We start from the raw sequence: 27601 nt of genomic DNA, 5'->3' as shown, positions 1-27601 counted from the left end.
TAGACGACACTCTGAAAATGAGAAACAAAGTTGAAGGGAAAACAGTACATGATTTCAAGAATTATTATACAGCAATGGTAATCAAAAAAGAATGGTATTAGCATAAAGAGAGACAAACAGATAAATGGAGAAGAGAGTCCAGAAATAAACCCACAGATAAAAGACAAGTGATTTTTTTTTAAAGATTTTATGTATTTATTTGAGAGAGAAAGAGAGAGAGCACAAGCAGGGGAAGCAGCAGAGGGAGAGGCAGAAGCAGGCTGAGCAGGGAGCCAGATGCGGGACTCGATCCCAGGGCTCTGGGATCATGACCTGAGCCGAAAGCAGGCGCTTAACCGACTGAGCCACGCTTAACCAACTGAGCCACCCAGGCGCCCCAAAACACAACTGATTTTTGACAAAAGTGTAAGGCAATGCCATGTGAAAAACATCACTCTTCCAAAACATGGTGCTAGAAGCATTTGGAGATCCACATGCGAAAAAAGTACTTACACAAACACCAGGTACTGGTACAAAACTTTACTCAAAATGGATATACCTAAGGCAAACCCTAAAACCAAAGAACTTCTAGAAGAAGAAACATAGGAGAAATATAGCAGAAAATCTTTCTGAACTTTAGTTAGGCCAAGCAAAAGCACAATCCTAAAGGAAAAAACTGCCAAATCAGACTTCTTCAGCTAGAACATGACAGGGGCTGGAAGCAGCGTGAAGGCATTAAGAGCAAGGAATCGGCAGCTGAAAGCCACTGGATCGGGTGTATGAGGGAGGAAGAGGGAGAGACAGGAGGAGTGCCTTGCGCCACGTGAAGCAGCCCTAGGCCCTGCTTGAAAAACCACCAGCACGTGACAGGGCTGCAGAGGAAGAGCGCACTCAATGAAGTCCAGAAGGTACACCAGGTACATCAGAGAGGTCTGCAGTGGGAGCCAGAGGCAGGGAAGGAACCTGAGGGCTAGAAACACAGCGGAAAAGGCAAGGGTACGAATAGAGATGGACAAAATCTCGTGACAATGAAGGGCGCTTTACAGTCTGAGGCTGTCCCCGGTAAGCGATGGAAACAAAGACGGGCCCCGTGAAACCCGTCTGGGAGCACACAGGCCAGGACTCTGCTCCGGCTGGGTGGCCCATTCTGCCTTCAGCTGAAGGCGGGCAGCGGCAGGGAGGCATGTGGTATCCCTCCCCCAACACAGGCTGGGGACAAAAGTGGGAACAAAATGGGCAAGGCCCTGCCCACAGGAAACCTACACTCCAGAGAGCTGACAGAAAGCAGAGCGAGATCAAATACAGTGATGTCTGAACGGTAGTAATTACAGCCTAGGAAATTAAAAAAAAAAAAAAAAAAAGGAAATACTGCTGTTTTGGGGTGAGGGTTATAAAGCATCTTGCTGGAAGTAACCAACTTTTACTCTTAAACATTCACTAGCAATAATTAGAGTAGTTTTAAAAAGCATTCTTTAGCAATAACAAAAAAATTAAGATGCTCAAGTTAAACAAAATCAAATCTTTTTCTTGTTCCATCAGTAAAAAAAATGAGATAGCTTTAGAAAGAATATGGAAATAATAAAATATTCTATCGTGGTAAGAAACATTTAAAGCACATAATGTTCTTTACTGGATCAATTATATGAGGCAACCACTTCCCCTCTAAAATGATGTCCCTAGCTAAAACAGTCTATACCATCCATGTAATTACCAACAGAGTTCAGAAGCTGCCAGAAGAGCGTATCCATACAGAATACTTTATAGCCCACCACGGCACACATCTTTTGCCTGAAGCAATATGCAGAACTAAATAATGAAATTAAGTATCGATTGCAATTCACTGCGTTAACTGAAGATTTTGTAGAAAAGTACAAGGGTTTGAAAAATTAGTATCTCAATACTAAATATTTTCTCAACTAACAGGTACAAATGAAAATTTTTAGGGTCTTACTACTGACAGGACATTTCAAAGTCTTGGTGAAGCCTGCTGGTGTTTGCATAAGAGAAATGTCTAATCTTTGTTTTCTGTGCTTAGAAAGAATTGTTATACATCTACCAAATGTTAAAATACAAAATATTGTTAATATGAACAGTCCATAATTAACAAGTTCTAAGGTTCTCAAACACGAAAACCAGAAGCTTTAGGAAAAAGCCTTCCTCTCTCCTGGGCCTACAAAGGTACAAAAACTCCAAGGCCCTACATGAATCAGCATGGTGACATTACTACTGAGAGGTATATGAACTAAAGATGGTTCAAAATTGTCCCTAGTCTCTCATTTCCTTAGATTTTCAATAATCCCATGGCAGTTTCTTACTGCTCAAAGACTCCCAAGTGTGGAGGCTGACATCGATCCTGGGTAGAAGAATGAAGAAATCACGGATGAAGACGGCAAGCCACCATGAGCCTATTTATGAGGTTTCGACGCCACTGGTCTAACTCACAAGCAGAAGGAAAAACTCCCAATCATCTTATATTTAGAGTGTTTCGTGTTTCTCAGGGAAAACAAGAAAAAAATGAAAACGAAAAATAACTGATGGAGAAAGGGAGGGGAGGAGGGAGCGAGGGAAAGATTTTCCAAGACACTAGAACGTGCTAAAAAGGAACATTATTTAAAACTGGAATGGAACTGGCACGGAAATCTGGATGAGCCCGTGCAGCAGACAAGAAAGCGAAGAAAAGGGCCCAAACAAATCTGATCCATTTCTCCAAGGTCTGAGAAAAGAGCTTTAGTAACGTTAATAACTGCTTTTAAAGGAACTAACTAACCATTTGAGGAGAAAAAAGAAGACAGATCCCTTTCTCCATACAACGCACACCTGATACGTAAAATTACAAGCGGCTACGGAAAATGAACACACAGAAACACTGTAGGGAGATTAAAACACTCATTTACATCGGGGTTGAATGGACCTTCTAAGATTGAAGTAAAAACCACAGAGGAAAAGATCAGATCTACATACATAAAAAGTACAAATTTATCTACATTTAAAAGAAAAAGATACAAAAATGAGTCAAGACAAAAATATTTGTCACCAGATAAATTTCTTAGAGAAATTATGAAAAGGTAAAGATGTATGAAAAAAGATGAATAAACTTTTATCAAAGATCAAAATGAACAATGAAATGTTAAAAGGTAAGCAGCAAGCAAAACACAAGGAGAGCATTTTTCACCACGGAAGTTGGCAAGTTAAAGAAAGTAAAGCGGGCAAGGACGTCAGGAAAAGGGAACCCTCACTGGGCGGCTGGCTGACAAGATCAGGCTTCAAACTTTTCCTATTTGATCTGGAAATTCCTCGGGTGTCATCCCATTTCCTGAGTCCCTACATATGCCAGCCGCCCTACGTAACTCGGGAGAAAATAGCGGTATGAACACAGCTGAGAAGCCGATAATTAAGGGTGACCACCAGAGTGACACCAGGTAGCAGAGAGAGGTCCCAGATGCTAGCACATATAGGTACCTACACACAAAATAACAATCACTTCTCACCTGTGAAAAGGTACTTTGTGTTAGCCAGTTTTTTCCATTACTTTCTCGTGGCCCCTAATCTCCAAACGATGCAATAAAAAACACGGTGTAAAGGGGGATGCCTGGGTGGCTCAGTCGGTTAAGCGGCTGCCTTCGGCCCGGGTCATGATCCCAGGGTTCTGGGATCGAGTCCCACATCGGGCTCCTTGCTCAGCAGGGAGCCTGCTTCTCCCTCTCTCTCCCTCTGCTTGTGCTCTCTCTGTCAAATAAATAAGAAATCTTAAAAAACAAAACAAAACAAAACAAAACATGGTGTATGAATATCATGAAGTGAAGCTCATACAGATCCTCTTAGGGTGACGTGAGGAAGAAAGACTGGTGAGGGTAATGAGTACATACCTAGTTCCGGGTATCTATGTCCACCTTGGTACAGCCACAGAGAACTGAACTGATGAGATAACAAATCTCAACTGTCTGTGTGTTCCTGACACATACTAGGATCAAGAACTACTGGGCGCCTGAGTGGCTCAGTTGGTTAAGCGACTGCCTTCAGCTCAGGTCATGATCCTGGAGTCCTGGGATCGAGTCCCGCATCGGGCTCCCTGCTCAGCAGGGAGTCTGCTTCTCCCTCTGACCCTCCCCCCTCTCATGTGCTCTCTATCTCATTCTCTCTCTCAAATAAATAAATAAATAAATCTTAAAAAAAAAAAAACTACGATTATATGGTACAAATGTAGTAATGTATACTGTACATTCTTCTATGGATGCTTTCCAAACGCTGCTCAGACCACAGACAGGAAAGAAGACCGCATGATGTAAACACGTGAGAAGGTGAGCACATTTATCAAAGGACTGCTCTGACTACATACAGAAAACACACAGAAAGGACTTCCAAGTACCCACTGTTCTTCACCTGCACTGTCACAAAAGTGGACCACTGAGAGATGAAACCACTCGAATAAGAGAAGGAAAGTCACTGACGCCTCTCTGCGGACTGCATGGCGACAATCCATTCTGATTACTTCTGAGTTTAGGAGCTCTCAAGCAATTTCTGATGGGAAAATTCTGCTAACATTTGAGAATACTGTTTTTTAAAAAACCCAACTATCTGAAGACATGACTGTCACAAAAGGAAATCCTTCTTACCAAGTGGAACATGCAGTAACTCATGAAACCAGTTACATATTAGGATTTCCCTGTGAAAGTGCACATCACCCACAATGTGTAAAAGGCAGTAAAGACGGATTTTAAGATCCCTTGATTTTTCAAGAATAACTATGACACACAATTTCATTAAAAGATGAATTTCATTAAGATAATTCATGATATTTTATGTAAAAAAAAGCTACTAAGAATTTTAACAAGTATGTAGCAACAGTGTTGACGGTAAGGATCAAAGATGCTAAAACAGACAGGAATAAAGGACATGGCCACTTTCTGTGGATAAAGTTCCTTTTTGGCAAGGAAACTGGAACACCAGAAGCATGTAAATATGTAAATGTTCTTCCTCGCATACACACACGTGCACACACGCACAATGCCCACAATGTTCAAAGACAACAGACTTCCCTCTCTCCTATGTCTGAATATTAGAAAGCACGTTAAATAACAAAATGCCGTAACCATGACAAGAAACAGCTAAGACTGACTGCAGTCATCACCTGCAGTCACCTGCATCATTCTGCAATCACAGAATTCCAGATCCATTTCTGAATCGAAAGTCCCACATTAGCTTTAGGTGTAAATTTGGAATTTCCACCAACAGTGGGTGACACGATGTTGTCCTGCTGAGATCTGGTGGCTGATGAAGACAAAAACAAAACTCTGAATTTATCGTCCCTGCTAGGATAGTGCATGAACTCTTTAAAAAGCGTCGTCCAGGACTTACTCATGTTTGAATCCCGTCAGGTCATCGCAGTGTCTCACACACACTGGGTTCTTAGGGACTATCGGGAACCGAACTGAGAGCCAGCCAGTGGAATGACTGCAGCCAAGTGTGCAGTTCAGACACCTCTCCTGAGCAAGAGGTAAAAAGAATCAAAGTACAGAACGGCCCCACAATTCAAAGTCCTCATCAGGGATTTTTGTAAGAGCTGCCAACAATTTCACATTCTCCTGCTAGGCTCTGACTCAGATGCTGTCCATTGGGCTAAACATGAAGAATAAAGTCGTCACAAACAGGGAGAAAGCAGTGACAGGGGCAGCAGCAGACACAGAGAATTCCCACACGGCAAGAGAAGCAGCTTCTCAAGTAACGACACATGCAGCTAACTAAACAGCGTCCGTGTCAGGGCACCCGGCTGGCTCCACAGGAAGCACATAACACCCCTGATCTCACGGTCGTGAGTCTGAGCCCCACACTGGGTGCAAAGATGACTAAAACAATAAATCAATAAACTGAAAAAAATAAATAAAGAATCTCAGTGTTGACTGACATTGCATACCAGTTAAAATACTCTCTGCTTCTAACAAAGCACCCCAAAGATAGGAGCATACTTAAAAGTGGACATGGCTTTCCTTTTCCACAGAAAACATAGAGAAAACTTTTCCCAGAGTATTTCTACAAGAATGTGCTTAAGAACTCCAAATACAAAAAGATCAAATACTGTAAATATAACAAACCACAGTTAAGTCACATAAGGAAGTAGCCATCAATGCCATTCAAAGAACAGATCACTACGAAATACTAGAAATTAAGGAGATGAACGTATTCTTCACAAGAAAACAAATTTCAAACTAAAGTCAATGAGCATATACATGCATTTTTTTTTACATCCCAGATTTTACCTATCAGTCATTTGCATCAGAATAACCAGCCACGGAGCAAAGCACTACAGTTGAAAGAACACTGGGTTTGACATCAGAATGGTCTGGGTTCAAATATGAACTCTACCAAAACTGCAGTGGCTCAGGGCAAATCACATGGCCTGAGCTTCAGGTCCCTCACCTGTAACATGGAGATAAGCCAACCTACCTTGAATGGCAGTTATGCAAATGAGCAAGTTACTGACACTCACGAGGAAGTCAAAAAAAAAAGCAGTATCATCATCATCTACACGTAAAAATGTCCTTCCAAAGATCACCAATGATGATCTATCTTGTTTAAAAAGGTAAATTTGCATTTGTCTTTGAAATAAACCCACTGACAATTATTTTTAAAATATTCTGAGTTGGAGTGTCACAGAAGTGTAAAAGATATGATTAGTATGCCTTCGTTTTTTACTATTTTTAGGTGACAATGACATAACAAAATCAGCCATTTTAAAGTGAATACAGCACTGAGTCCATTCACGATGTTGTGCAACCCACTCTATCAAGCTCAAAAACATTTCCCTCACACAGAGGACGTGTCATGCCCACTAAGCAGCTGCCCCCCGCCCGCCGCTGCCGCCACTTCCCAGGGCCGTGGCGACCACAACCTGCTTTCTAGCTCCATTCATCTACCTGTTCTGATACTTCGTGTAAATGACATAGAGTCCGTGACCCTTTGTGTCTGCTTTCTCTCACAGAGTGTAATGTTTCCAAGGGGCATCCGGGTTTATCAGTATTCATTAATTTTTATGGTTGGATAATATTCCAATGTGAAAAAACACCATAATTTGTCCATTCACCCACCGGTGGACATGTGGGCAATTATAAATAGTGCTGCATGAACATGGGTGGATGCCTATCTGCCTGAGTCCCTGTTTTCGATTCTAAAGGCATCTGGAAATGTCTCAATCCGCCTTCATTTGTGAATGAGAGGTTTACGGACATCCAATGCTTGGTGGACCATTTTTTTCTTTTCCCATCTTAATAATGTCACCCCACGTCCTTCTGACCTCCAGCGTTTCTGACTCAAGAGCCCTTCCTTGTGTGTTTCTCTCTTGCTGCTTTCAGAATATCCTCTTGGTCCTCGGGTTTCAACAGTTTGATTGTCATGTGTCTCAGTGCGGATTTCCTTGCATTTATCTTTCTAGGGATTCACTGATTTTCCCGAGTATGTAGAGTCATGTCTTTCATCAAATTTGGGAAGTTAATGGCTACTACTCCCTACAACATTCTCTCCACCCTTTCTCCCTTCCAAGATGCCCAGTGTGTGCACATTTAGTACACTTGGCACCACCCACAAGTCCCTTAGGACCTGCTTATTTTCCTTCACTCTTCCTTCTGCTTCTGAGAATGGGTGATTCCACTTGAAATTATCTAGTTATTGAAATTACCTAGGTTCAAGGTCACTGATTCCTTCTTCTGCCAGCTCAACTCTGCTGAAACTCTCCAGTGAGTTTTTCCTTTAATTTATTGTACTTTTCAGCACCAGAATTTTTGCCTTTTGCTTCTTTTATAATTTCTATACCTTTATTGGTATTCTGTATGTTAATACATCATTTTTTGGGGTGCCTGGGTGGCTCAGTCGATAAGTGTGTCTGCCTTCGTTTCAGGTCATGATCCCAGGGGTCCTGGGATCGAACCCCACACCTCGGGCTCCCTGCTCAGCGGGAAGCCTGCTGCTCCCTCTCCCTTTGACCCTCCCCCTGCTTATGTGCCCTCTCTCGCTGTGTCTCTGTCAAAGAAAGAAATATAATCTCAAAAAAACAAAACAAAACAAAAAAACCCATCATTTTTCCTAATCCTGTCAGTGTTTTTCAGTTGTTTCCTTTAGCTCCTTGGACAGACTTAAGGCAGCTGATCTAGACTTTGTCTCCTAAGTCCAGAATCTGGGCTTCTGCAGGGACGGTTTCTGTTCATTTCCTCTGTGACTAGGCCACATGGTTTCTCTGCATGTTCTGTAAGTTTTTTGTGGAAACCTGTACACTTTGACTATTATAATCTGGTAACTCAGGAAATCAGGCACTTCCCCCTCTTCTGGGTTTGTTTTGTTGTTCGGTATATGCTGCAGCCATGCATGTAGAGTGACTTTTGTAGACTCATTTTGTAAAGTGTGTATTCTTTGTCATGTATGGAGAGAAGTCTTTCAGCCAGTGTTTTGGAAAGGATTTCCTTGCATGGGGAGGGGGCGAGACTAAGAAAGGGAAGGATGGTGGGAGGGAAGAAGGAAGGCGTTGCGAGGGGGGAGGAACGAAGCAAGGGAGGGAGAAAGGGAGACCAACCTCTCCCGATCGTCGCAGACTGCCTCTGTGCTGGGGACTCCAACACAGAGCCAGGCTGCCTAGAACTCAGCCTGAGCTTTCACCTCTGCTTGCACTGAGCCTAGAGACTGGCCAGAGGCAAAACGCTTTCTCGGGGTCTTTTCTGAGTGTGATCTAGGGCTGGCCTTGGATTTGACTTTCAAAACTCCCCAGTAAACACGGGCACTTTTACATGCCCCAATTTTCCAAAGAAGTCCCCTCTCCAGCTTCCTTGGCTTGGCACGTGACCCTCTATTCTGTGTGTCGACTGTCAATGCTGGCCCCAAGCTACTGCTGCCTCTCCTAAGCCTGACATGGGCTTGAGAAATGCCCACCGGCTTTTGGCTCCTCTGTCCTGAGTGACATCCATGTTAGATGAAAGAAAGACATCCTGAGTCCGTCCTTCATGTGTCCCTCACAGGTTGGACAGACAGACACAATTCTCTGCAAGTAAGTTCTGCTCTACTCCCTTCAGAGCAGGGTCCAGAGTCCCCAGTCCAGATTGTGGGCTGCATTCCTCATGGCAGGAGCTTGACTTTTCCGTGCTTCTGTGGAAGAAAGGAAGGGCATGCAGGACTGCCTCCTCTGCCAGTTTCTCAGATGCCACCATACCATTTAGTTCTGAATGATACAATTAATACACAGAAACAAATCTTTACACAGTCCAAATACCACAGTTAAAAACAATTTAAAAAATAAGCCAGGATCTGTATTATATTCTAAAAAAGACATACCAAGGTTACACCTAATTTGCCTGGCCATTCTGGGGACTCTCTTTTCCAAAACGCAAGCATACCTCTTTTCTACAACACACCTAACCTCTATCATGCCACAGCTTTAAGCATCAAAGCTTCTTAATAGTTAATCATTCAACTTAACCTCAAAAGAATAGTCTTTTCAATAAATGGTACTGGGACAACTGGATACTCACATGCAAAGGAATGTGAACCCATATCACACACCATACACAAAATATGAAATGAAAGTGGATCACACATCTGAATGTCAGAGCTAAAACTATAAAATCCCTGGAAGAAAATAAAGAAGTAAATCCTCATGACCTCGGGTTGGTAAACTGTTTCTTAGCTCCAATGCCAAAGGCAAAAGCAACAGAAGAAAACACAGATGAGTTGGACATCATAACATGAAAACTCTGTGCGTCAGAGGATACCGAGAAGAAGAAAACACACGCCACAGAACGAGACAGAATATTTCCAAACCATATATTGACAAGAGATTTAAATCCAGATTGTATAAAGAATGCTTACAAGTCAATAATTAAAAAACAATTAATCCAGTTAAAACAGTAAGCCCGGGGACGGGTGAGCCTGGGGATGGGTATTTACGAGGGCATGTTCTGCATGGAGCACTGGGTGTTGTACGCAAACAGTGAATCGTGGAACCTACATCAAAAACCAATGATGTAATGGATGGTGACTAACATAACACAGTAAAATAAAATTAAAAAAAAAAAGGTTGTATGTTTTTTTTTTTTTTCTCATTAAACTTTTGTTTTAATGGGTCTCAAAATTCTGTGACAGATTTTTGGTCAAATTGTTTCCATTAAAAAGTACTGATTTTAAAATCTAATAACTTAAAACTGCCACACACACACACAAAAAAAACATGGTCCACAAAACATTCTCCTTTCCTTCTGAAGGTTTTACGATGCATTGTTATCATTAACCCGTCTTTTACTATTAAACTTAAATGGCCAATTGACACAAACAGTTCTGAGACCGTTCTTCCACCACTGATTAAGACTGGGGTGGCAGGTATTGGGGATAATATTCATTTAGCCTTCTGAGCTTTCTGGGCAGACTTGATGACCTTGCCAGCTCCAGCTGCCTTCTTGTCCACTGCTTTGATGACACCCACAGCAACCGTCTGTCTCATGTCACGAACAGCAAAACGGCCCAGAGGAGGATAGTCAGAGAAGCTCTCAACACACATAGGCTTGCCAGGAACCATATCAACAATGGCAGCATCACCAGATTTCAAGAACTTGGGACCATCTTCCAGCTTTTTATCAGATCGACGATCTATTTTCTCCTTCAGCTCAGCAAACTTGCAAGCAATGTGAGCCGTGTGACAATCCAGCACAGGTGCATATCCAGCACTGATTTGGCCTGGATGGTTCAGGATAATCACCTGAGCCGTGAAGCCAGCTGCTTCCATGGGTGGGTCATTTTTACTGTCACCAGCCACATTGCTACGACGAACAATTTGACAGATACGTTCTTGACATTGAAGCCCACATTGTCCCCAGGAAGAGCCTCGCTCAAAGCTTCATGGTGCATTTCAACAGACTTTACTTCAGTTGTAACATTGACTGGAGCAAAGGTGACCACCATCCCAGGTTTAAGAACACCAGTCTCGACTCGGCCCACAGGGACAGTACCAATACCACCAATTTTGTAGACGTCCTGGAGAGGCAGACGCAAGGGCTTGTCAGCTGGACGAGTTGGTGGCAGGATGCAATCCAGAGCTTCAAGCAGTGTGGTGCCACTGGCATTCCCATCTTTACGGGTGACTTTCCATCCCTTGAACCAAGGCATGTTAGCACTTGGCTCCAGCATGTTGTCACTGTTCCAACCAGAAATTGGCACAAATGCTACTGTGTCGGGGTTGTAGCCAATTTTCTTAATGTAGGTGCTGACTTCCTTAACGATTTCCTCGTATCTCTTCTGGCTGTAGGGTGGCTCAGTGGAATCCATCTGGTTAACACCAACAATTAGTTGTTTTACACCCAGTGTGTAAGCCAGAAGGGCATGCTCACGGGTCTGCCCATTCTTGGAGATACCGGCTTCAAATTCACCAACACCAGCAGCAACAATCAGGACAGCACAGTCAGCCTGAGATGTGCCTGTAATCATGTTTTTGATAAAGTCTCTGTGTCCTGGGGCATCAATGATGGTCACGTAATACTTGCTGGTCTCGAATTTCCACAGGGAGATATCAATGGTGATACCACGTTCACGTTCAGCTTTCAGTTTATCCAAGACCCAGGCATACTTGAAGGAGCCCTTTCCCATCTCAGCAGCCTCCTTCTCAAATTTTTCAATAGTTCTTTTGTCGATCCCACCACATTTGTCGATCAGATGACCAGTAGTGGTAGACTTGCCCGAATCTACGTGTCCAATGACGACGATGTTGATGTGAGTCTTTTCCTTTCCCATTTTGGTTTTAGGTTGAGCGGTGGTTTTCACGACACCTGTGTTCTGGCGGCAAATCCGTTGCGAAAAGCAAAAAAGGTGGTATCTTAAAAGAGGTACACACAATGAGAAAAAAAAAAAAAACAGTAAGCAAAAAATCTGAATAAACATCTCTCCAAAGACATACAATCACCTAATAAGCAGATGGAAAGATGCTCAATAGCACTAGTCGTCGGGGAAAGACAAATCAAGCCACAGTGAGATACCACTTCACACCCAACAGGACGGCCACAATAAAGAAGACAGACAGTAACAGTGCCCGTGAGGATGTGGAGAAACTGGAACCTTCACACACTGCCGGTGAGAATGCAAAATGGGGTAGCCAATTAGGAAAACAGCTTGGCAGTTTATCAAAAACATAGTTACCATATAATCCAGCAATTTCACTTCTAGGTATATTTACAAAAGAAATAAAACAATGTTCACACAAAAACACTCACATACGGACATTCGCAGCAGCACTATTTACAACAGCCTAGAGTGGAAACAAACCAAACGTCCGTCTACAGATGAATCGGTGAACACAACGCAGAATACCACAGAGTGGAATATTATTTGGCAACAAACAGAAATAAAGCCTGACAGGTGCCACAACACCGATGAACCTTGAACACAGAATGCCAAGTGAAAGAAGCCTGTGACAAAAGCCCACATACTGCACGATTCCACTTCTGTGACCTGTCCTAAGAGGCAAATCCACGGAGACAGAAAGCAGACCGGGGGCTGCCTGGGCCTGGAAGAGGGTCAGAAGGGGCAAGAATGGGATGATGGCTAATATATTCAGTTTCTTTCTAGAATGTTAAAAATGTTCCAAAATTAGGGGCGCCTGGGTGGCTCAGTTGGTTGGGCGGCTGCCTTCAGCTCAGGTCATGATCCTGGGGTCCTGGGATCAAGCCCCACGTCCAGCTCCCTGCTCAGCAGACAGCCTGCTTCTCCCTCTCCCTCTGCCTGCCACTCTGCCTACTTGTGCTCTCTGTCGAATAAATAAAATCTTTAAAAAAAAAAAAAAGGTTCCAAAATTAGATGGTGCTAATAGTTTCATAACTCTGTGAACATACCAAAAACCACTGAACTGTATACTTTAAATGGATAAACTTTATGTTATATGAAATATATCCCAATAAGCTACAGAAATATTTTTTGGAGAATTCTTTCAAATAAATAAATTCAGTGTACAAATGTCCACATGTAAACAGAAGATACAAACTCCACTTTAAACCTCATTTTATAAACAGGCTTCCAAGTTCTTATGCATACTTGTCTAGCTCTTCAGTGCCCTCCTTCACTGTCCCTCCCTGAGGTAATGACTGTCACGGTGTCACTTTCCGACAGGCATAATTCCCGCCTATAATGGCTTCTCCCACACTCCTCTACACATCGCTTCTTCTCCACTGGGACTGAGAGACCAAATAAACAAGCTCCTTAACAACATAAAATTAGGGAAGGGTTAAAGCCCTGAATGAAGTGAAGGAGAAATGGGCATAAAGCAGTTATCATTTTGGATCATGACATTTATTGTAGGGGCTCCGAGTCCCTTCACTTAAGGCCATGGTACCAGATGTCTGTCCGACCCTTACGACTGTGTTTAAATAGAACACAAACAGAGATTTTAGGTAAGGTGATATTCACAGAAAATGTGCATACACCAGTTGGGTTTCACATGTGTTCTCTTGAAATTGTAGTCATGAGATTACTAAAAAAAATTAATTAGATACCATATGTAATCGAAAAATACTATTTTGTAACAGAATTAAGACACGTTTTCTTTCACTTATGTTCACTCTAAAATGATGATTACAGTTAGCAAATGATAAGCTAGATCAAAAGGGTCTTGCTAACCTCTTACTGTAAGCTTGCTGTATAGCTGTGAATTCACTTCCTTGTCTCGCTGAAAACGCCGGAATTCATCAATTGCTTCCCTCATGATAGTAACAGCCAAAACAAATCCCTATAAAACAAAATAAAATATGGTATTTGAGAAAACTAGCTTTAACAAAAAAGTTAAGGGAATATTCTTTTACCAAAGCAGTTTTACTTCCCCCCCATTTATATTACTTCTAAAACATAAACGAAAACAAAGAAAAAAGACAAAAAAGTAATAATGAAACACTACAAGAGGAATATAACACATACTAAATGATTTACAATTCTCCCTATTCCCAAATAATTTTTTTAAATTCATATCATAACATGTACAAGCTAAACATCAGAAAATACTTAGTAACCCAAAGAAAAAAGAAATCAACAATCTGAAAAAACAAAAAAACAAAAAAAACCCCAGGAATTCTCTTTAGAACGCTCGTGCCTTTAAATATCAAATTACCAAAGGCTGACATAAAATCTTATGCTTTCTGCGCTTGAATTCTGTTGGTGGAAGAAAGCAGGAAGGAACGCGGCGCAATCCCAACACGACAGCCTCCTCCTGTGCAGGCTTGTCCTCTTTGTAAGCAAAACCTCAACAGGTCAACTTGAGGCTACAGAAATAAACTCTGATGTGCTTGTGATCTCTTGTGAAATCTGTTATGCCCCCGACATGTGGCTGACAGCTCAGAGGCTACACTTGTGTTTTCCGAGTGTGAACACTCTTCAAGTCTACCTCTCTATGACCACAGACTCTTCAGAAGGCTGCATGTTACACGGACGCGCATTCCCCAGGCTACTCTGTGAATGACCCAACGCTGGACAACTGCCCTCAAAGGACAACAGTCTGTCACTCCAGGGCTGTGTCTGTGTCACCAACAGGCCACATGAGGTGAGCCCTTGTGTTTACTCAAAGTTGATCCTCCCTGCTACGCTGAGTTGTACCATCACCGTCATCTGACTGTAGACTATTCTCATCACCCCAAAGAGAGAGAAATCCCACACTGGACAGTGGTCACCCTCATCTCTTCCAGCCCCCAACCCCTGGCAACCATGAGTCCAACTTTCTGTCTCTATGAATTCGCCTCTTCTGGGTGATGTGGCCCGTTTAGCATTTTGATGAACAGCCAAGCTTCCTCCCAAAGTGGTTATAACCCTTAACGGGAGCTTATTGGCCATTCGTATCTTCTTGGGATAAATGTGTGTTCAGATCCTACACCCACTTGTTAACGGTGTCATTTGTCTTTTCACTGTGAAGCTGTAAGAGCTCTTTGTATTATTCTGGAAACAAGTACCTCGTTAGACATGGGATTAGCATATGTGAGAGTACAAATATTTTCCCCCACTCTAGGTTATCATTTTATTTTCCTGATGGTATCCTCTGATGTCCAGAAGTTTTTAATTTGGATAAATAGAATGTAAGTTTTTCTTTAGTCACTTGGGCTTTTACCGTCCAAGATCACAAAAATTTGCCTCTATGTTTTCCGCCAGGAGTCTTACAGTTTTAGCTCTTCCGCTGAGGTCTATGATCCATTACGAGGGGTTTTCTGGGTATGACCTGAGGGAGGGGCCCAACTTCCTTCTTTCGCATCCAGCTGTCCAGGTGCCCCAGCACCATTCGTGGAGTGCACTGAACAATCCACCGGACGGTGTGAGCATCCTTGCCGAAAACCAATCTGTCATGAATGTAAAGGTTTATTCCTGGACTCTACGTTGTGTTCGTTGGTCTATTCATTTCTCCTTCTGCCAGTCCCACACCTTCTTGATTACTGTGGCTTTGAAATGAGCTCTGAAATGGGGAAGCAGGAGTCCTCCAATGCTGATCTTCTTTTCTAGGTTGCACTGGCTACTCTGGGTCTCCTGCATTTCCATATGAATTTTAGAGTCAGCTCGTGAGTTTCTGCCAAAAAGCCAAGTGGGATTTTTGACAGATTGTGCTGAATCTGCAGATCAATTTGGAGAGTGCTGCCACTGTAACAATACTGTCTTTCAATTCCTGAACATGGGATGACTTTTATTTATTTAGATCTTTGATTTTTTTTAAAAAAAATATTTTATTAGTTTCCAACAGGCAACCCTGTATTTTAGCTAAATCTATTCCTATTTTTTTCTTTCTGATGCCACAACAACGGAACTGTTATTGTAATTTCATTTTCAGATGATCACTGCTGGTATACAGAAATACAAGTGGTTTTGTGTATCTATGTTGTACCCGACAACCTTCCTACCTCATTTCTTAGTTCTAACATTTCTCTGTGTGTGGACACCTCAGACTTCCCAGCGTACAAGATCACGCCACTGTGAAAAGAGCCCAGGCCTCCTTCTTCCCTTTCTATCTAGATGTGTTTTAGTACAGGTAAAGACAGAGAAAAAACTATGAAAATCCAAAGCAGGAGACACCAAAATATTCTCTTAACAAACTTAGTGTTATCAAAAGCCTTAAAATTTGCACACACTTTAACCAAACAGTTTCACTTCCGGAAATTTATCCTAAAAAACAAAACAAAACAAAAAAACAAGGATCCCAGCAGCATCCAATATAAAAAACTGGAAATAACCTGAATGTCTATAAATAGGAAATTCATGGTACACTCATATGTTGAAATACTGTATTTCCTGAATTCAAAGATGCGGTTAGTCTCAGGTGGGAAGACAATACCACTTTAAAAACAAAAACTCTAAGTCTCAACTGAGTGTTAGTAACATGAAACATAACGCATCCACCGAAGCAGGAAATACAGTTCTATGCAGCTGTTCTCAGGCAGGAGAATATTTACTGTTGCAGACCATGTTCACAGTGTATACGTAATTTCTTACAATTCTACTTGTGACCCCCTTGCCTTGAGAGAGAGAGGGGACAATGGCTGTCAAGCCTATGTTCCTTAGAGACTGAAGACAGTATTGTCAGAGGAGTGGCTCTGAATCAGGCAAACGTGGCACCATCACCGGGAAGGTTTTCTGCACTACAGATCTGCTCGAGCCCTCTGCCTGGGACGTGTACTTTCACCTCCCCTCTCCAAGGAACAGGCCCACACATATATATGTCACCTAGACTCTCCAGGTCAGTCTGACTTCCATCCTGGACACCTATGGCTTAAAGACAGCAAAAGTTACTTCTCCATGCATCAAGTAATTATAAACCACAAAACATAATAGTTCCTAGTGCTTCCAAGAACTCAGGAAGTGAAAATAAGCTCTCATTTCTAAAGCAGTAATATTAGAGAAGATCACCAAATAGGGGCAGGTCCCAACTTCTGAAACTGGAGGTAAGCACTCTTCAAGGAGACAGAGCCCTGGTCACAGGCAAAGACTGCTAGGACCTGCAAGCCACTCTGGGCCACACCTCAAATCTAGGGTTTACCTGAATACAGGACAGATGTGCAGGACCAGCAACAACCAAGAGGTGTCACGCCCATACTACCATGGCAGTCGCCGGCATATCTACCCTGAGAAAAGCCCCAAGAGCCAGCCTTGCAACATAAAGCAGGTGACGAGAAAGGCACAGCCGATGCCATGCCACCATTTCCTTCTTAACAACTGGAGTCTACCACACATGGGCCTCCACCCTTAGGGTTTAGATCTACTGGGTCGTAACTGGATCAGAACAGACCGGTGGCCTATGGAAGATGTGGACAAGTGGCCCCACAGGAGTACCTGGACCCTCCCGTGACCTCAGCACCAAGCAGGTCAAAGATGGAAGCTACAGTAATGCCACCTAGAAGAGCCAAAAGCAAACCCAAGAGGGTGACGGTATTCCACAGCAAAACCACAGTATTTGTGGCATCAGTCTGTCAGTCACAATGCCTGACAGGAATGTGTCACACAGCCGGTTCATGGGCCGGGACTAAATCTTGTACCACAAAGTAGAATTCCTTCTTCCTACTTCTCCGGATGGCCCAGGGGCCATGTGGAGTAAGTGCCAAAACAAGAGGTATTTTTATAAAAAGAGAAAAAATTCTACTGACATATCATGTATTAAATATTAAATTATATAATTATATAATTCTATTGATAGAATATCAGTTTAACCACACCAGAAACTTTTCTATGTATTTTAAATAAGCTACCTTTTAAATGCCACAGAAACGCTTAGCTCTACTTAAGACAGGGAAACTCAGACACAAGCAGCACACGTACCTTTGCAAAGGTCACACTAAATGTGCAGCTTATGTTAAGCATGTTTGTCTCTGGACAGCAGGAAGTATAAGTCCAGGTATGATTTGGTTTCTCCTTTCCATACTCCATCCACACCTCCAACATGCAGAGACACTCAGAAGAAAGAGTGGACAGAAGGAAGGACCGAAAATCAGAGTCCTCGCAGACTGACTGATCACCTACGCAGTCTATCTGGCTTTCCATTAACAAAATACCACGAACACAGCTTATGTGGAAGATGCCGTGTTAACGATCCAGACCTCCTTTGTCTAAGAACCGCTTGCATGGCCAGATCTATTCTACCCGATTCACTCTGATAGAAGCATTACAATCCGTTTTGTTACTATGATTACACTAGCTTTTCCTCAAAGAGCTGCTGTGGAAACTGAATGATGCAAAAGGTAATCTTCATTCTGACCCAAGAATGCAGTAAAATCACTTATTTTCAGTTTGCTCTCCTGTTCTATGGCAAATGTAACAGAAATTAGATCAGAGCTGAAGCTAGTAAATAACATTGCCCAGAGTGCTTGATATAGAAAGATTATTAAACCATCACTGTCTTCAGAAATACCCTTGAGGTGGAGAGCAGAACAAATGTGAAGTGCCCTGTTTAAAATTAATGGACGTCAGACGTAAGATTTTATAACTGCCGGCTGTATGATGGTTTTATGCTTCCCTGGCAGGCTTCTGGCAAGGAGGAATCTGGAAATGCTAACTAATTCCTTTCTCTGGGCAACCTTACAGGTACTTACAGAACCTGAGAAAGCAGGCAGAGAAAAGACGTCAAACACTGAGTGTGTGTGTAAGGACCACATGCTAGTGCAGGCCCTTGACACAGGACAGGGCCAAACACAGTGGTCAAGAAAGACCAAGGAATCGGGAGCTAGGAAGGAATCCCGCTGAAGCACACCTCCTTTATATAAAAAAAAAAATATATATATATAGGGCGCCTGGGTGGCTCAGTTGGTTAAGCGACTGCCTTCCGCTCAGGTCATGATCCTGGAGTCCCGGGATCGAGTCCCGCATCAGGCTCCCTGCTCAGCAGGGAGTCTGCTTCTCCCTCTGACCCTCCCTCCTCTCATGTGCGCTCTCTCTCTCTCTCATTCTCTCTCTCAAATAAATAAAATCTTTAAAAAAAATTTCAAAAATAAAAAATATATATATGTGTGTGTGTATACATTCACACATTTTAGATGTAGATTTAGTTTAAAGGTTCTTTAAGTTTGCCTAGATTAATAAAAAAGATCTTCTGTATATGATATCTGAATTTTCAGTTTAAAAAATTTTTTTTCTGAGGTGAGTTTGGATCAAGGAACCAATATACCTCAGCCTGCCTCTTGGATTCAAAGGTGAATCTAATGGACACATCACCCTTTTAAGAGTTTTGCTAAATCAGAGGTTAAGATGTATATAGCAGTGCAAGCACAGATACTAACAAATCTTCAGTATCGATTATCTGATGAAAGGCATCGATCGTGGCTGCTACCCAACCAAAGAACAACAGGACATGGTTTCGTAAAGCAGACCACTTCTGAGGTCTAATGGTGCGGTATGAGAGCAGGGACATGAGAACCTGGCCAGGCATGTCACCAGGCAACATTAAGCGTTACTCAAATGGGAAAAATGGGCTTTTCACCTTTCTTTGGGGCCCCTGACACACAAGTGCAGCAGAGTAACAATGTCCCTTCCCTGAACACCGCAGCAGGGGCTGACCTAGGCACTTCTGTAAATGCAGTCGTTAATTCTCACACGCCAACAAGAGAAGGACTAAGTACTTCCAACGCCTCTAGCTGACAATCGAGTCAGAGGACGTAAACATCACACGGAAGCACAGGAAGGACAGGCACCGACGCTCACACGCACGCTCTCACTCCAGCTCTGGCCGACACAGTCAATTCTGTGCATGAATTCCTCATCAGGAATCCATCTAAAACTAACATTTTCTTTGGTTAAAAGCTACTTAAATCACAGTTAATAGGAAAGATGCAAAAGCAAAACAGAAATGAACACATTTTACTTTAGATTTTTAAGAAGATCTTAAATTCTGAGACTATCACTGCTAAAGTGAATTTCAACCCAAGATCGGAGTGAAACTGAAGAGGTTCAGGGCAACCTCGTGAAGCCGGGGGTAGAAAAAGTGGCCAGAAATAAACACACTGAAATCGTAAGTATAGTTGTGTTTTTAGGATGAGCCAGTATTTTCTCTATGCTCTAAAATTTCTGTAATGCTCTACTGCTTTTATTGGAAACTGGGAGAAGTAAGGAGCAGTCTGTCACTCAGACTTCCAGGATGCACACAGCCTAAGGGGTCTCCGGCTCACGTGCACAGGGAACAACATACAATCACAGTGACCATTATAGGAAAGTCTGTAACTGTGAAAAATGAGAAGAAACCTCAAAGTCTCTTTTTCTGGAAAGATGGACATGTTTATTCAATGGAGTACTTCAGAGAAGTGAAAAGTGAATGTGTCACCAGGGATCCATTTTAGAAATCAATGTTAAGCCAAAACAGCGTGATACAACAGGAAACGGACAGTAAGATAATCTTTATATAGATTTTTTAAAGCATGCAAACAATACTATTATTTTAGTGACACAAACATAAGTAGTAAAATTATTAGGAGATGTAACAACGGAATTTCAGACGCAGAACAGAAGTTGCCTGCGGGGGAAGAAAGGTGCGAGGAACAAAGCCAACAGTCTCTGTCCTCTCTCCAGAGCTGTCCGGCCTGAACCAGCTGTGCTGTCCTGTGACAAGTGGGGTCTGAGCCTCAGTGTCCTTTGTGTGCTGTGTGACACCCACAGACACAGACAGCTCCCTCTCCCGCTCAGGAGGAAATGGGAGCCCTCACTGACCTGCCTTCCAGCACAGCCCCCGCGTCCCTGTGCTCCAGCAGCACCCCAGCACCCGGCCCCTTGGCCTGCACATCTCTTTTCCGTGTTCTGCACATGGCCAAGCCACTCTGCCATCTGGAGAGCATTTGAGTGCCGCCCCTCAGAGGGGCCTTCCTTGACCACCCTATTTAAACAACCCCGCTGTCTTCCAACCTTGCTAATTTAAAGAGTGGACATGTATTCATTCATTCGGTGATTTTGTATTTGTAGGACAATGCAGTTACTTTCACCGCTCAAATCCATGCGACTCGAAAGTCTGTGTGGATGGGAGCAGGAGGGGCTAGTTGAAGGGACCCCGTCAGGGAGATTTCGGCCCCCTCTGCCAGTCCTCCCCGGTGCATCTGAGAAGACCCTCTCTGGGGGGCCAAAAGGAAGCAGTAGGTTTTTCCAGGTGAGAGGAAGAAAGAAGGCACACATTTTGTCTGTATAAGCTGAAAATTAATGAAAATTATTGGCAAACAGCATCAAACCATTAAAACAGCATTATGTCTGAAGTTGAAATATTTGATGTTAAGTGTCACCTGCCTTCCAAAAACTTCCCCACACTGAGCTGCCAACCAGAAACTGTCTGGACTACTGACTGAGCTACTTCAGCCAAAAGGGAAGAAGTGCCCATCTCTCAGGATGCCAAGAGAGTCACTGAGGAGACCCCACCCCATCGTTCCCAACAGCGCCATCGGCATGGGGGAGCCGGGCTGGAGAGACAGACCTGGTATCACAGGGCACGTACAGGATGCCCCAAGGAGACCACCCCCCATGCCCGCCAGCAAAGGCGCCCAGTGGCCTCTGAGCCAAGACGCACAGGCAGCCCACGGGCCCAACACCCCTGGCGAGGCTGCGAAGTCGGTCAGTGTAAGAGCTCTGGAAAACCCTGTAAGCGAAGTCCAATGGTACACAGCAGCAGTATCATCCTTCTGAAAACTGATTGATTTATCTTTCAACCATCTCCACTCTGAAAACCAAATACTAAATATTAATAATTTAACTTAATTTCAAAAATCTTTTCTTTTACCAGAGGAGCCCAGTAGGTGTAGAGACAGCCTATTTTCAATGCTGGCACAAACTGTGAGCAGGATACTACCAGAAAATAGAGATTCAAGAAAAACTTGAATTGTTCATATAAAACCTAAAAAGGAAAAGAAAAAATTAACACAATCTCTCCAAGGATAACCTTTAAAACTTCAATTAAATAATTAAATCAGCACAATAGCTAACTATATTTCCATCAAACAGTGACAATATGCCCTCAGTTACAGTAAATTAAGTAATTCTGACACTGGCTTTCCAATAACTAAATTACATATATATTTATTTAAAATTATATTTAAAATAAACTGAAAAAACAATTAGAACTTCCAATTATGTTAAAAGCATCCTCTAAAAGTTTTTAGTTTCTTGTATACAATTTCCAGTTTTGCACACTCTTCTGTAAATCTCTGTATGTATATCAAAGCAAATGAGATAGCGAAATCTTCCCAATGTAAGTCAATAAATACATTATTTATATACACACAAATGTGTATCTTGATAACTCAGAAACTCTTACAATGGGAAAGTTCTATTAACCTTATATTTATGAAACGGTAAAAAATAAAATATAATAGCCACGTTTCTGAACACGAACATCTGGGTAGCTTTAAAATAACTGAGCGAACAAGCAAAACATACACAATTTGACTTCACAAAAACTGTCTTAATCTCCTCTATTTACTTCTCTCGAAGTGTAAGAAATAATGACATAAAAAAGTATGTGAATTGCACACCAATTCAGGAAGGCAGCGACCTATATATTCTTTATAATCTCTTGGCAGTTGATCTGCAATAATATTTTCAAATACAAAAGAAGTATCCTTCAACAAAATTTTAGGAATGCAAATCCTGCAACTTTGTTTTTGTTTTTTAATTCAAATAGAGTTATTTTTAAGGAAGAAAACCCAAGAGCCAGTATATTAATAGACTTCTATTTACAAATTCTCAAATTATTAAATTTAAATTGAAAATCAAAATGGAACAAATTTCATGTTTATAGATGAGAATAATTCAAATGGCACACTATCACTGCAATTAAACTTACAACCTTGCAACTTCCAAATCAAAATCTCTTTGGATGCCATTTTATATGCAACTTGGAGGGTATGGAAATGTTAACAAGAGCAGAGCAATGGGTTAAATACTTATTGTTGACTTAAAGAGTCTGGAACCACAGTTTTTATATAATGAAGTTTTCTACATTACCATACAGCTGTTTGTGCAACTCAAAAATCAGCTACAATGATAACACGTTTCTATTCATAATCATATTCAATTGGTGTCTAAAGATGTTTTGAGTCATTTCAGAAATTAATCTCAGCAGGAAAGAAAGCTCTTTCTCCTCAGTGATTTCTTTAAAATCTCAGGTAGCATAAATTATATCTATTAGCAATTCAAAAATTGCCATTTGTGCTAAAAATGGCATAGAATTCCTACTGTGCAATTACCAAATGTTTCTAAAATACTACGTTTTAGATGAAAAGCCTAATTTAAGAGACAATCTAAGAACGAGAATTCACACGGTAACAGTGGTGCAGCCACACCAACAGGTGCTCTCAGGACACAGCCCATCCTGGTGGGCTGCAGGGATTTGCTCTGGTCAGAGTGAGGCTGCACTGTGGGCTTTAAGCCACTGTAATCAATACTCTGTTGTCTACTGAATGAACTTTGTGACCTTTAGGAAAACGTACAAGGCTTCGCCAATCTGCGAGTATTTAAAATTTAAAGAAAACAGTAACTTCATTCAAGAAAGATGAGAATATTTATCTCCCTGAAAGACAGCTTACATTTTATCGTCCTGACAAAAGAGCTGTCTTTTAATGACGGAGATAGTAGTTTTGTGTGTTTTACTAAAGAGTTAATTAGATATGAAGCATTCACCAACTATTAGATGGATGGGGGAGGGTGCTGAGGGGCAATCAATGCCCAGTATAAAATCAGCATGATTATTTAAATTAAAACATGAAAAATAAAACAGCTTTATTTCACTTTACCAAAACATTTTCTTGTAGAGAGCATAAGAGCAAATAACTAGAATGTGTCAGAAACTTTGATATAGAAATATAACCAGTACCAGCTTCCTTTTGCCTTTAGAAAGACGAATAAATTGGTCTATAAAAATAGGAAATGTACAAAAACCAAAAATTAGTCAATCATCATAAATACATACTCAGTTTTGTAACTTAAGCCAAAAATACCACTAGCAACAAAAAAAGTAATGAAATATTTAAACTTCATTATTTACACCTAGCATAATACCTAATTAAAGATAACTAATGATATAACAACATAACATGGCTTGAAATTTATAATGTGAAGTAGAAACTATTATCTATCAATGCTTATAGATATTTTGTTACTGAGTTACGTTTGTATAAAAAATTATTTTACTTTCATCATGAAGTTCCTTGGCAGGCTTTAAACTTAACATTCCACTTCACCTGCAAACAAAACTTAGGACTTATTTTCTGTTAATTTAATTTAGGCTTGATTATTTCTACAATAATATAAATATATTTATCTAGGACTGAAGTCAAACTATAAATTTTCTCACATTGAACTTCATGATGTACCCATTAAAGTGCGCATGAATTATTTAACAACTACTTGAAACATGAATGGTTCAAAAGCAAAAGGTCACTGATTTGGACAGGACACGATTAACGGGAAAAAAAATTAAAAAAAAAAAAAAACAGTGAAAACAAAAGGAGCCAGGAATCTCTGATATGAAACCCATTCTTAAGAATGTAATAGTCTTACCCCAGGTATAAGGGTAAATACATTGTATTTTTGATTTTTTATAGAATTTCTGGGATGCTTTTCTTCACACTTTTCAGGATATCCAAGCCACACCGTGCGAGCTTCTCTTTCTTTGACAAATATTTATCAGCCAATCACAGCAAGTGCAAGAAACAAAAGACACTCGTTATATATGCTTTTTAAAAAATGTTTAAATTAATGCTACATATTTAGAGCCAATACTGATTGTTTCTGTATTTACCAGACACCGAAAGCATATCTAATGTTAATCTGTAAAGGTTATCTTCAAATAGGTTATACTGAAATAACTTTGACGTAAAACACTGAAAGAGACTTGTATGAGTGCATAATGACTTCTAGAACCTCAGGGAAATGATCTTCCCTGTTTAGACCCTCTTACTGACAAAACCGTTAAGTTTCTGAAGCAATCAATGCTCTTCTATGAGGAGAAAAGGAGAGCCGTGTCGTTTGCAATTCTCAATACACCGCTCAGTGATCCGATGACAAAGGTCCTCGGACATCAACTCTCTCATGTAATCACTCTTTTCCTCTCTTAAAGAGGACTATTTTAGTAGCATTCATATAAAATGAAGACTTACGGCTCCATTCAATATTGGGAAAGAACACTGATGTTTAAGGGGATAGGGCTAAAGCTATCTTCCAGTCCGTCCATGTGCCATAGTGTCAGGACTCCAGCAGCACAAACACTTCCACTTCCTGGACATCCAAACCATTATGTTTGGATAGAGAGAATAAACTTTTCCCAAAATACTTAAGAAAATGGTGAAAAGGTATCAAAATCGCCTAAACTAAGCATAAAATAAGAATCGTGAATTTAAACTTCAGCATTAACAGTTTGGCTTTGCTCAAATCTCCAAACTGCAGAAGGAGACCTAGAATGGCTTATGAAGGCAGGTTGTTGAACTGTATCTTCTAGGTGTAGTCTGGGCTACACCAGCAAGCCAGCAGCAAAAGGCAGAAGCTCTGAACTTCACTCTGTGACAGACTCAGCTGAAAAATTAACATGAAATTTTGTGTGACAATGTCAGTCTCAGGAGGTGTGATCATAAAATGAAGTTGGCATGTCAGGACTTCCATCTTGAAATCACTGCATGTCTTCCACGGCAGGTGGGGAGGGCGCACTAGCCCTTTACTCCAATCACACTGACACAATCTTCAGAAGTCGCCTTACTTTGGATAGCACCCACGGTGGCATCCTATAAACTGAAATCGGTGTATCTCTACTGAATCTCTGCCTATTTCTTAGCTGTGCACAGAAAATCTTCAGTCCGGAAGGACAGGAGTGTGCCCTCCAGGTGTGGGCATCCACCTCTCGCCCGCCTGCAGGACTGGGAGCACTGCTACCTTGAGGAGCTCCCTTGGGATGGCAACCCTGAGTGCCAGGGGCACAGCCAAGCAGGTCGGTTCTAAACCACCCCCTAGGACCCATCCCACTTCAACTTTTAAGAACAGATAGCATCCTCCACACATAAAGGATACTTTTAAATCCCAGCAGTTACAAACCAGGATATTGTTAAAGCGATTTAAGATTGCCACAGTACGTATTCCCGCCTTTACTGCCTTTTGTTGGCGGCCGGGGAGGGTTAAGTAGATTTCAGTAAAATATCAGGGATACGTGATCTTGCTCATGCTTGAATGAAACAAAACCTTAAGTAAGGCTTCAAATACAATATAATCTGCTTCAAATCACTCTTTCTCACCTCCTGTCGCTTTCACCACGTGGCCTGCACCAAGGTCAGGCTTCTAACGAGGCTTCTTCCCTCCAGCACGACTCCCCTGGCCACCGGCAGACCTCGCGGCCCCACACCCACCCCTCCCCGCAGCACCAGCCCGCACAGCCCAGCGCTCCAGGGGCCTTCCCCAGTCCTTCCCGGCGGCAGCTCTGAATCGCCAACCTCTTACTAGTTGCACACAACATGCTCTCCTGAGGCGCGAACACCTCCGGTCCCGCTGCACCAGACAGACACGCCGTGCGAGCTCGGAGGGGCTCTGCCCTCCTCGGGATGTAATCAGTCCGACACCTGCGGCGGCACCACAGCGACGGGAGACTCACACATTTTACACAGGCGGGAGCGGGAGGCCGGAAAGGTACATGATTTCTCTGAGACGAGACAACCAGGCGGGGGCAGAGCGGAGAGCGGAGCCCGACTGCGCGCTGCCCGTCAGCGCAGTGCTCACGCCGCCCCACGGCAGGCCGGGCCCGTCAGAACGTGGCAAACGCAGGGAACAGACGCCACAGGAGCGCCCAGCAGCTCGAGGGGCTGCGTGCGCGTGCGCGAGAGCGCGGGTGACGGGACGGAGCGCGCTGGGGGGCGGGGCGCACCGCGGGGGGCGGCCGGCACCGCGCAGCCGCCCTGAGTCACACTCCGCCGGCTCCAACTCTCCTTCTGGCACAACAAGGGTCCGCGCCTGCGCTGCCCAGCGAAGCGTCCACTGGCCGCACGTGACTATTTTCCTACGAATTCACATGAAGTGCAATAAAAAGCCCAGTTCCTCGGTCACATTAGCCACATTTCAAGGGCTCGAGAGCCGTCCTGGCCACCGGCTCCCACAGTGGACACCACAGATCTGGACCATTCCCACGTCACGGGAGTGTCAGGGGCAGGGCTGCCCGTGGGAAGCAGAGCGCAGCAGGTCCAGCAGATGAGACACAAGCCTTCAGCACTGCAATGACGGCGAAAATCCTCCAGCGATGTATTCAAATACGAATTCTTCTTCTAAAACACCTAACTGCCTAATATGACAGTTTAATGTACACAAGTCAGACAAATCTAAGATGAAATAGAAGACAGGCAAAATTAAGTGTGTGAAAAATAAATACAAAATTTAGGAAACGTGGATTTTACCGAGTTTACGGCAAAAGGCTCTAGAAATGCAAAACCACTGTGTGCGTCACATGAACGCTGCAGACCACAGCCAGAAGAAAAACCTCAACACAACACACTGTGTGCTGTACCTGCAACCGACGACCCACGAAGTTCCAAAGCCTTCCACGCTATAAACTCTAAATTAAATACCAGGGGCTAAAAACACATATAACTCAACACTTTACTAATTTTTTTCTCTACAACCTGGTAGAGGGAAAAAAAACCCAAGATCCCCAGACTTCCGA

At 42.5% G+C, this 27601-nt stretch overlaps 1 protein-coding gene across 1 annotated transcript in view; it reads right to left on the bottom strand.

Annotated features, from left to right (window-relative positions):
* LOC148161724 (putative phospholipid-transporting ATPase IIB) overlaps positions 1 to 26221 on the bottom strand; it is a 106302-nt gene extending 80081 nt beyond the window's left edge. The window contains exons 1-4 of the mRNA XM_088020611.1: positions 26190 to 26221; positions 24469 to 24578; positions 21692 to 21805; positions 13609 to 13717 (exon numbers count right to left, since the gene is read on the bottom strand). Of these exons, the coding sequence (XP_087876737.1) occupies positions 13609 to 13693 (85 nt within the window). The 5' untranslated portion in view covers positions 13694 to 13717; positions 21692 to 21805; positions 24469 to 24578; positions 26190 to 26221. The remainder of the gene's footprint in view (positions 1 to 13608; positions 13718 to 21691; positions 21806 to 24468; positions 24579 to 26189) is intronic.
* Between the last annotated feature and the right edge of the window lie 1380 nt (positions 26222 to 27601).

This window comes from Eumetopias jubatus, unplaced genomic scaffold, assembly GCF_037043125.1.
Source record: "Eumetopias jubatus isolate StellerSeaLion01/CBP00866 unplaced genomic scaffold, mEumJub1_p1.0 scaffold_84, whole genome shotgun sequence".
Lineage (NCBI taxonomy): Eukaryota > Metazoa > Chordata > Mammalia > Carnivora > Otariidae > Eumetopias > Eumetopias jubatus.
Note: the sequence above shows the minus strand (reverse complement) of the source record. Positions and strands in the feature narration are given on the sequence as shown.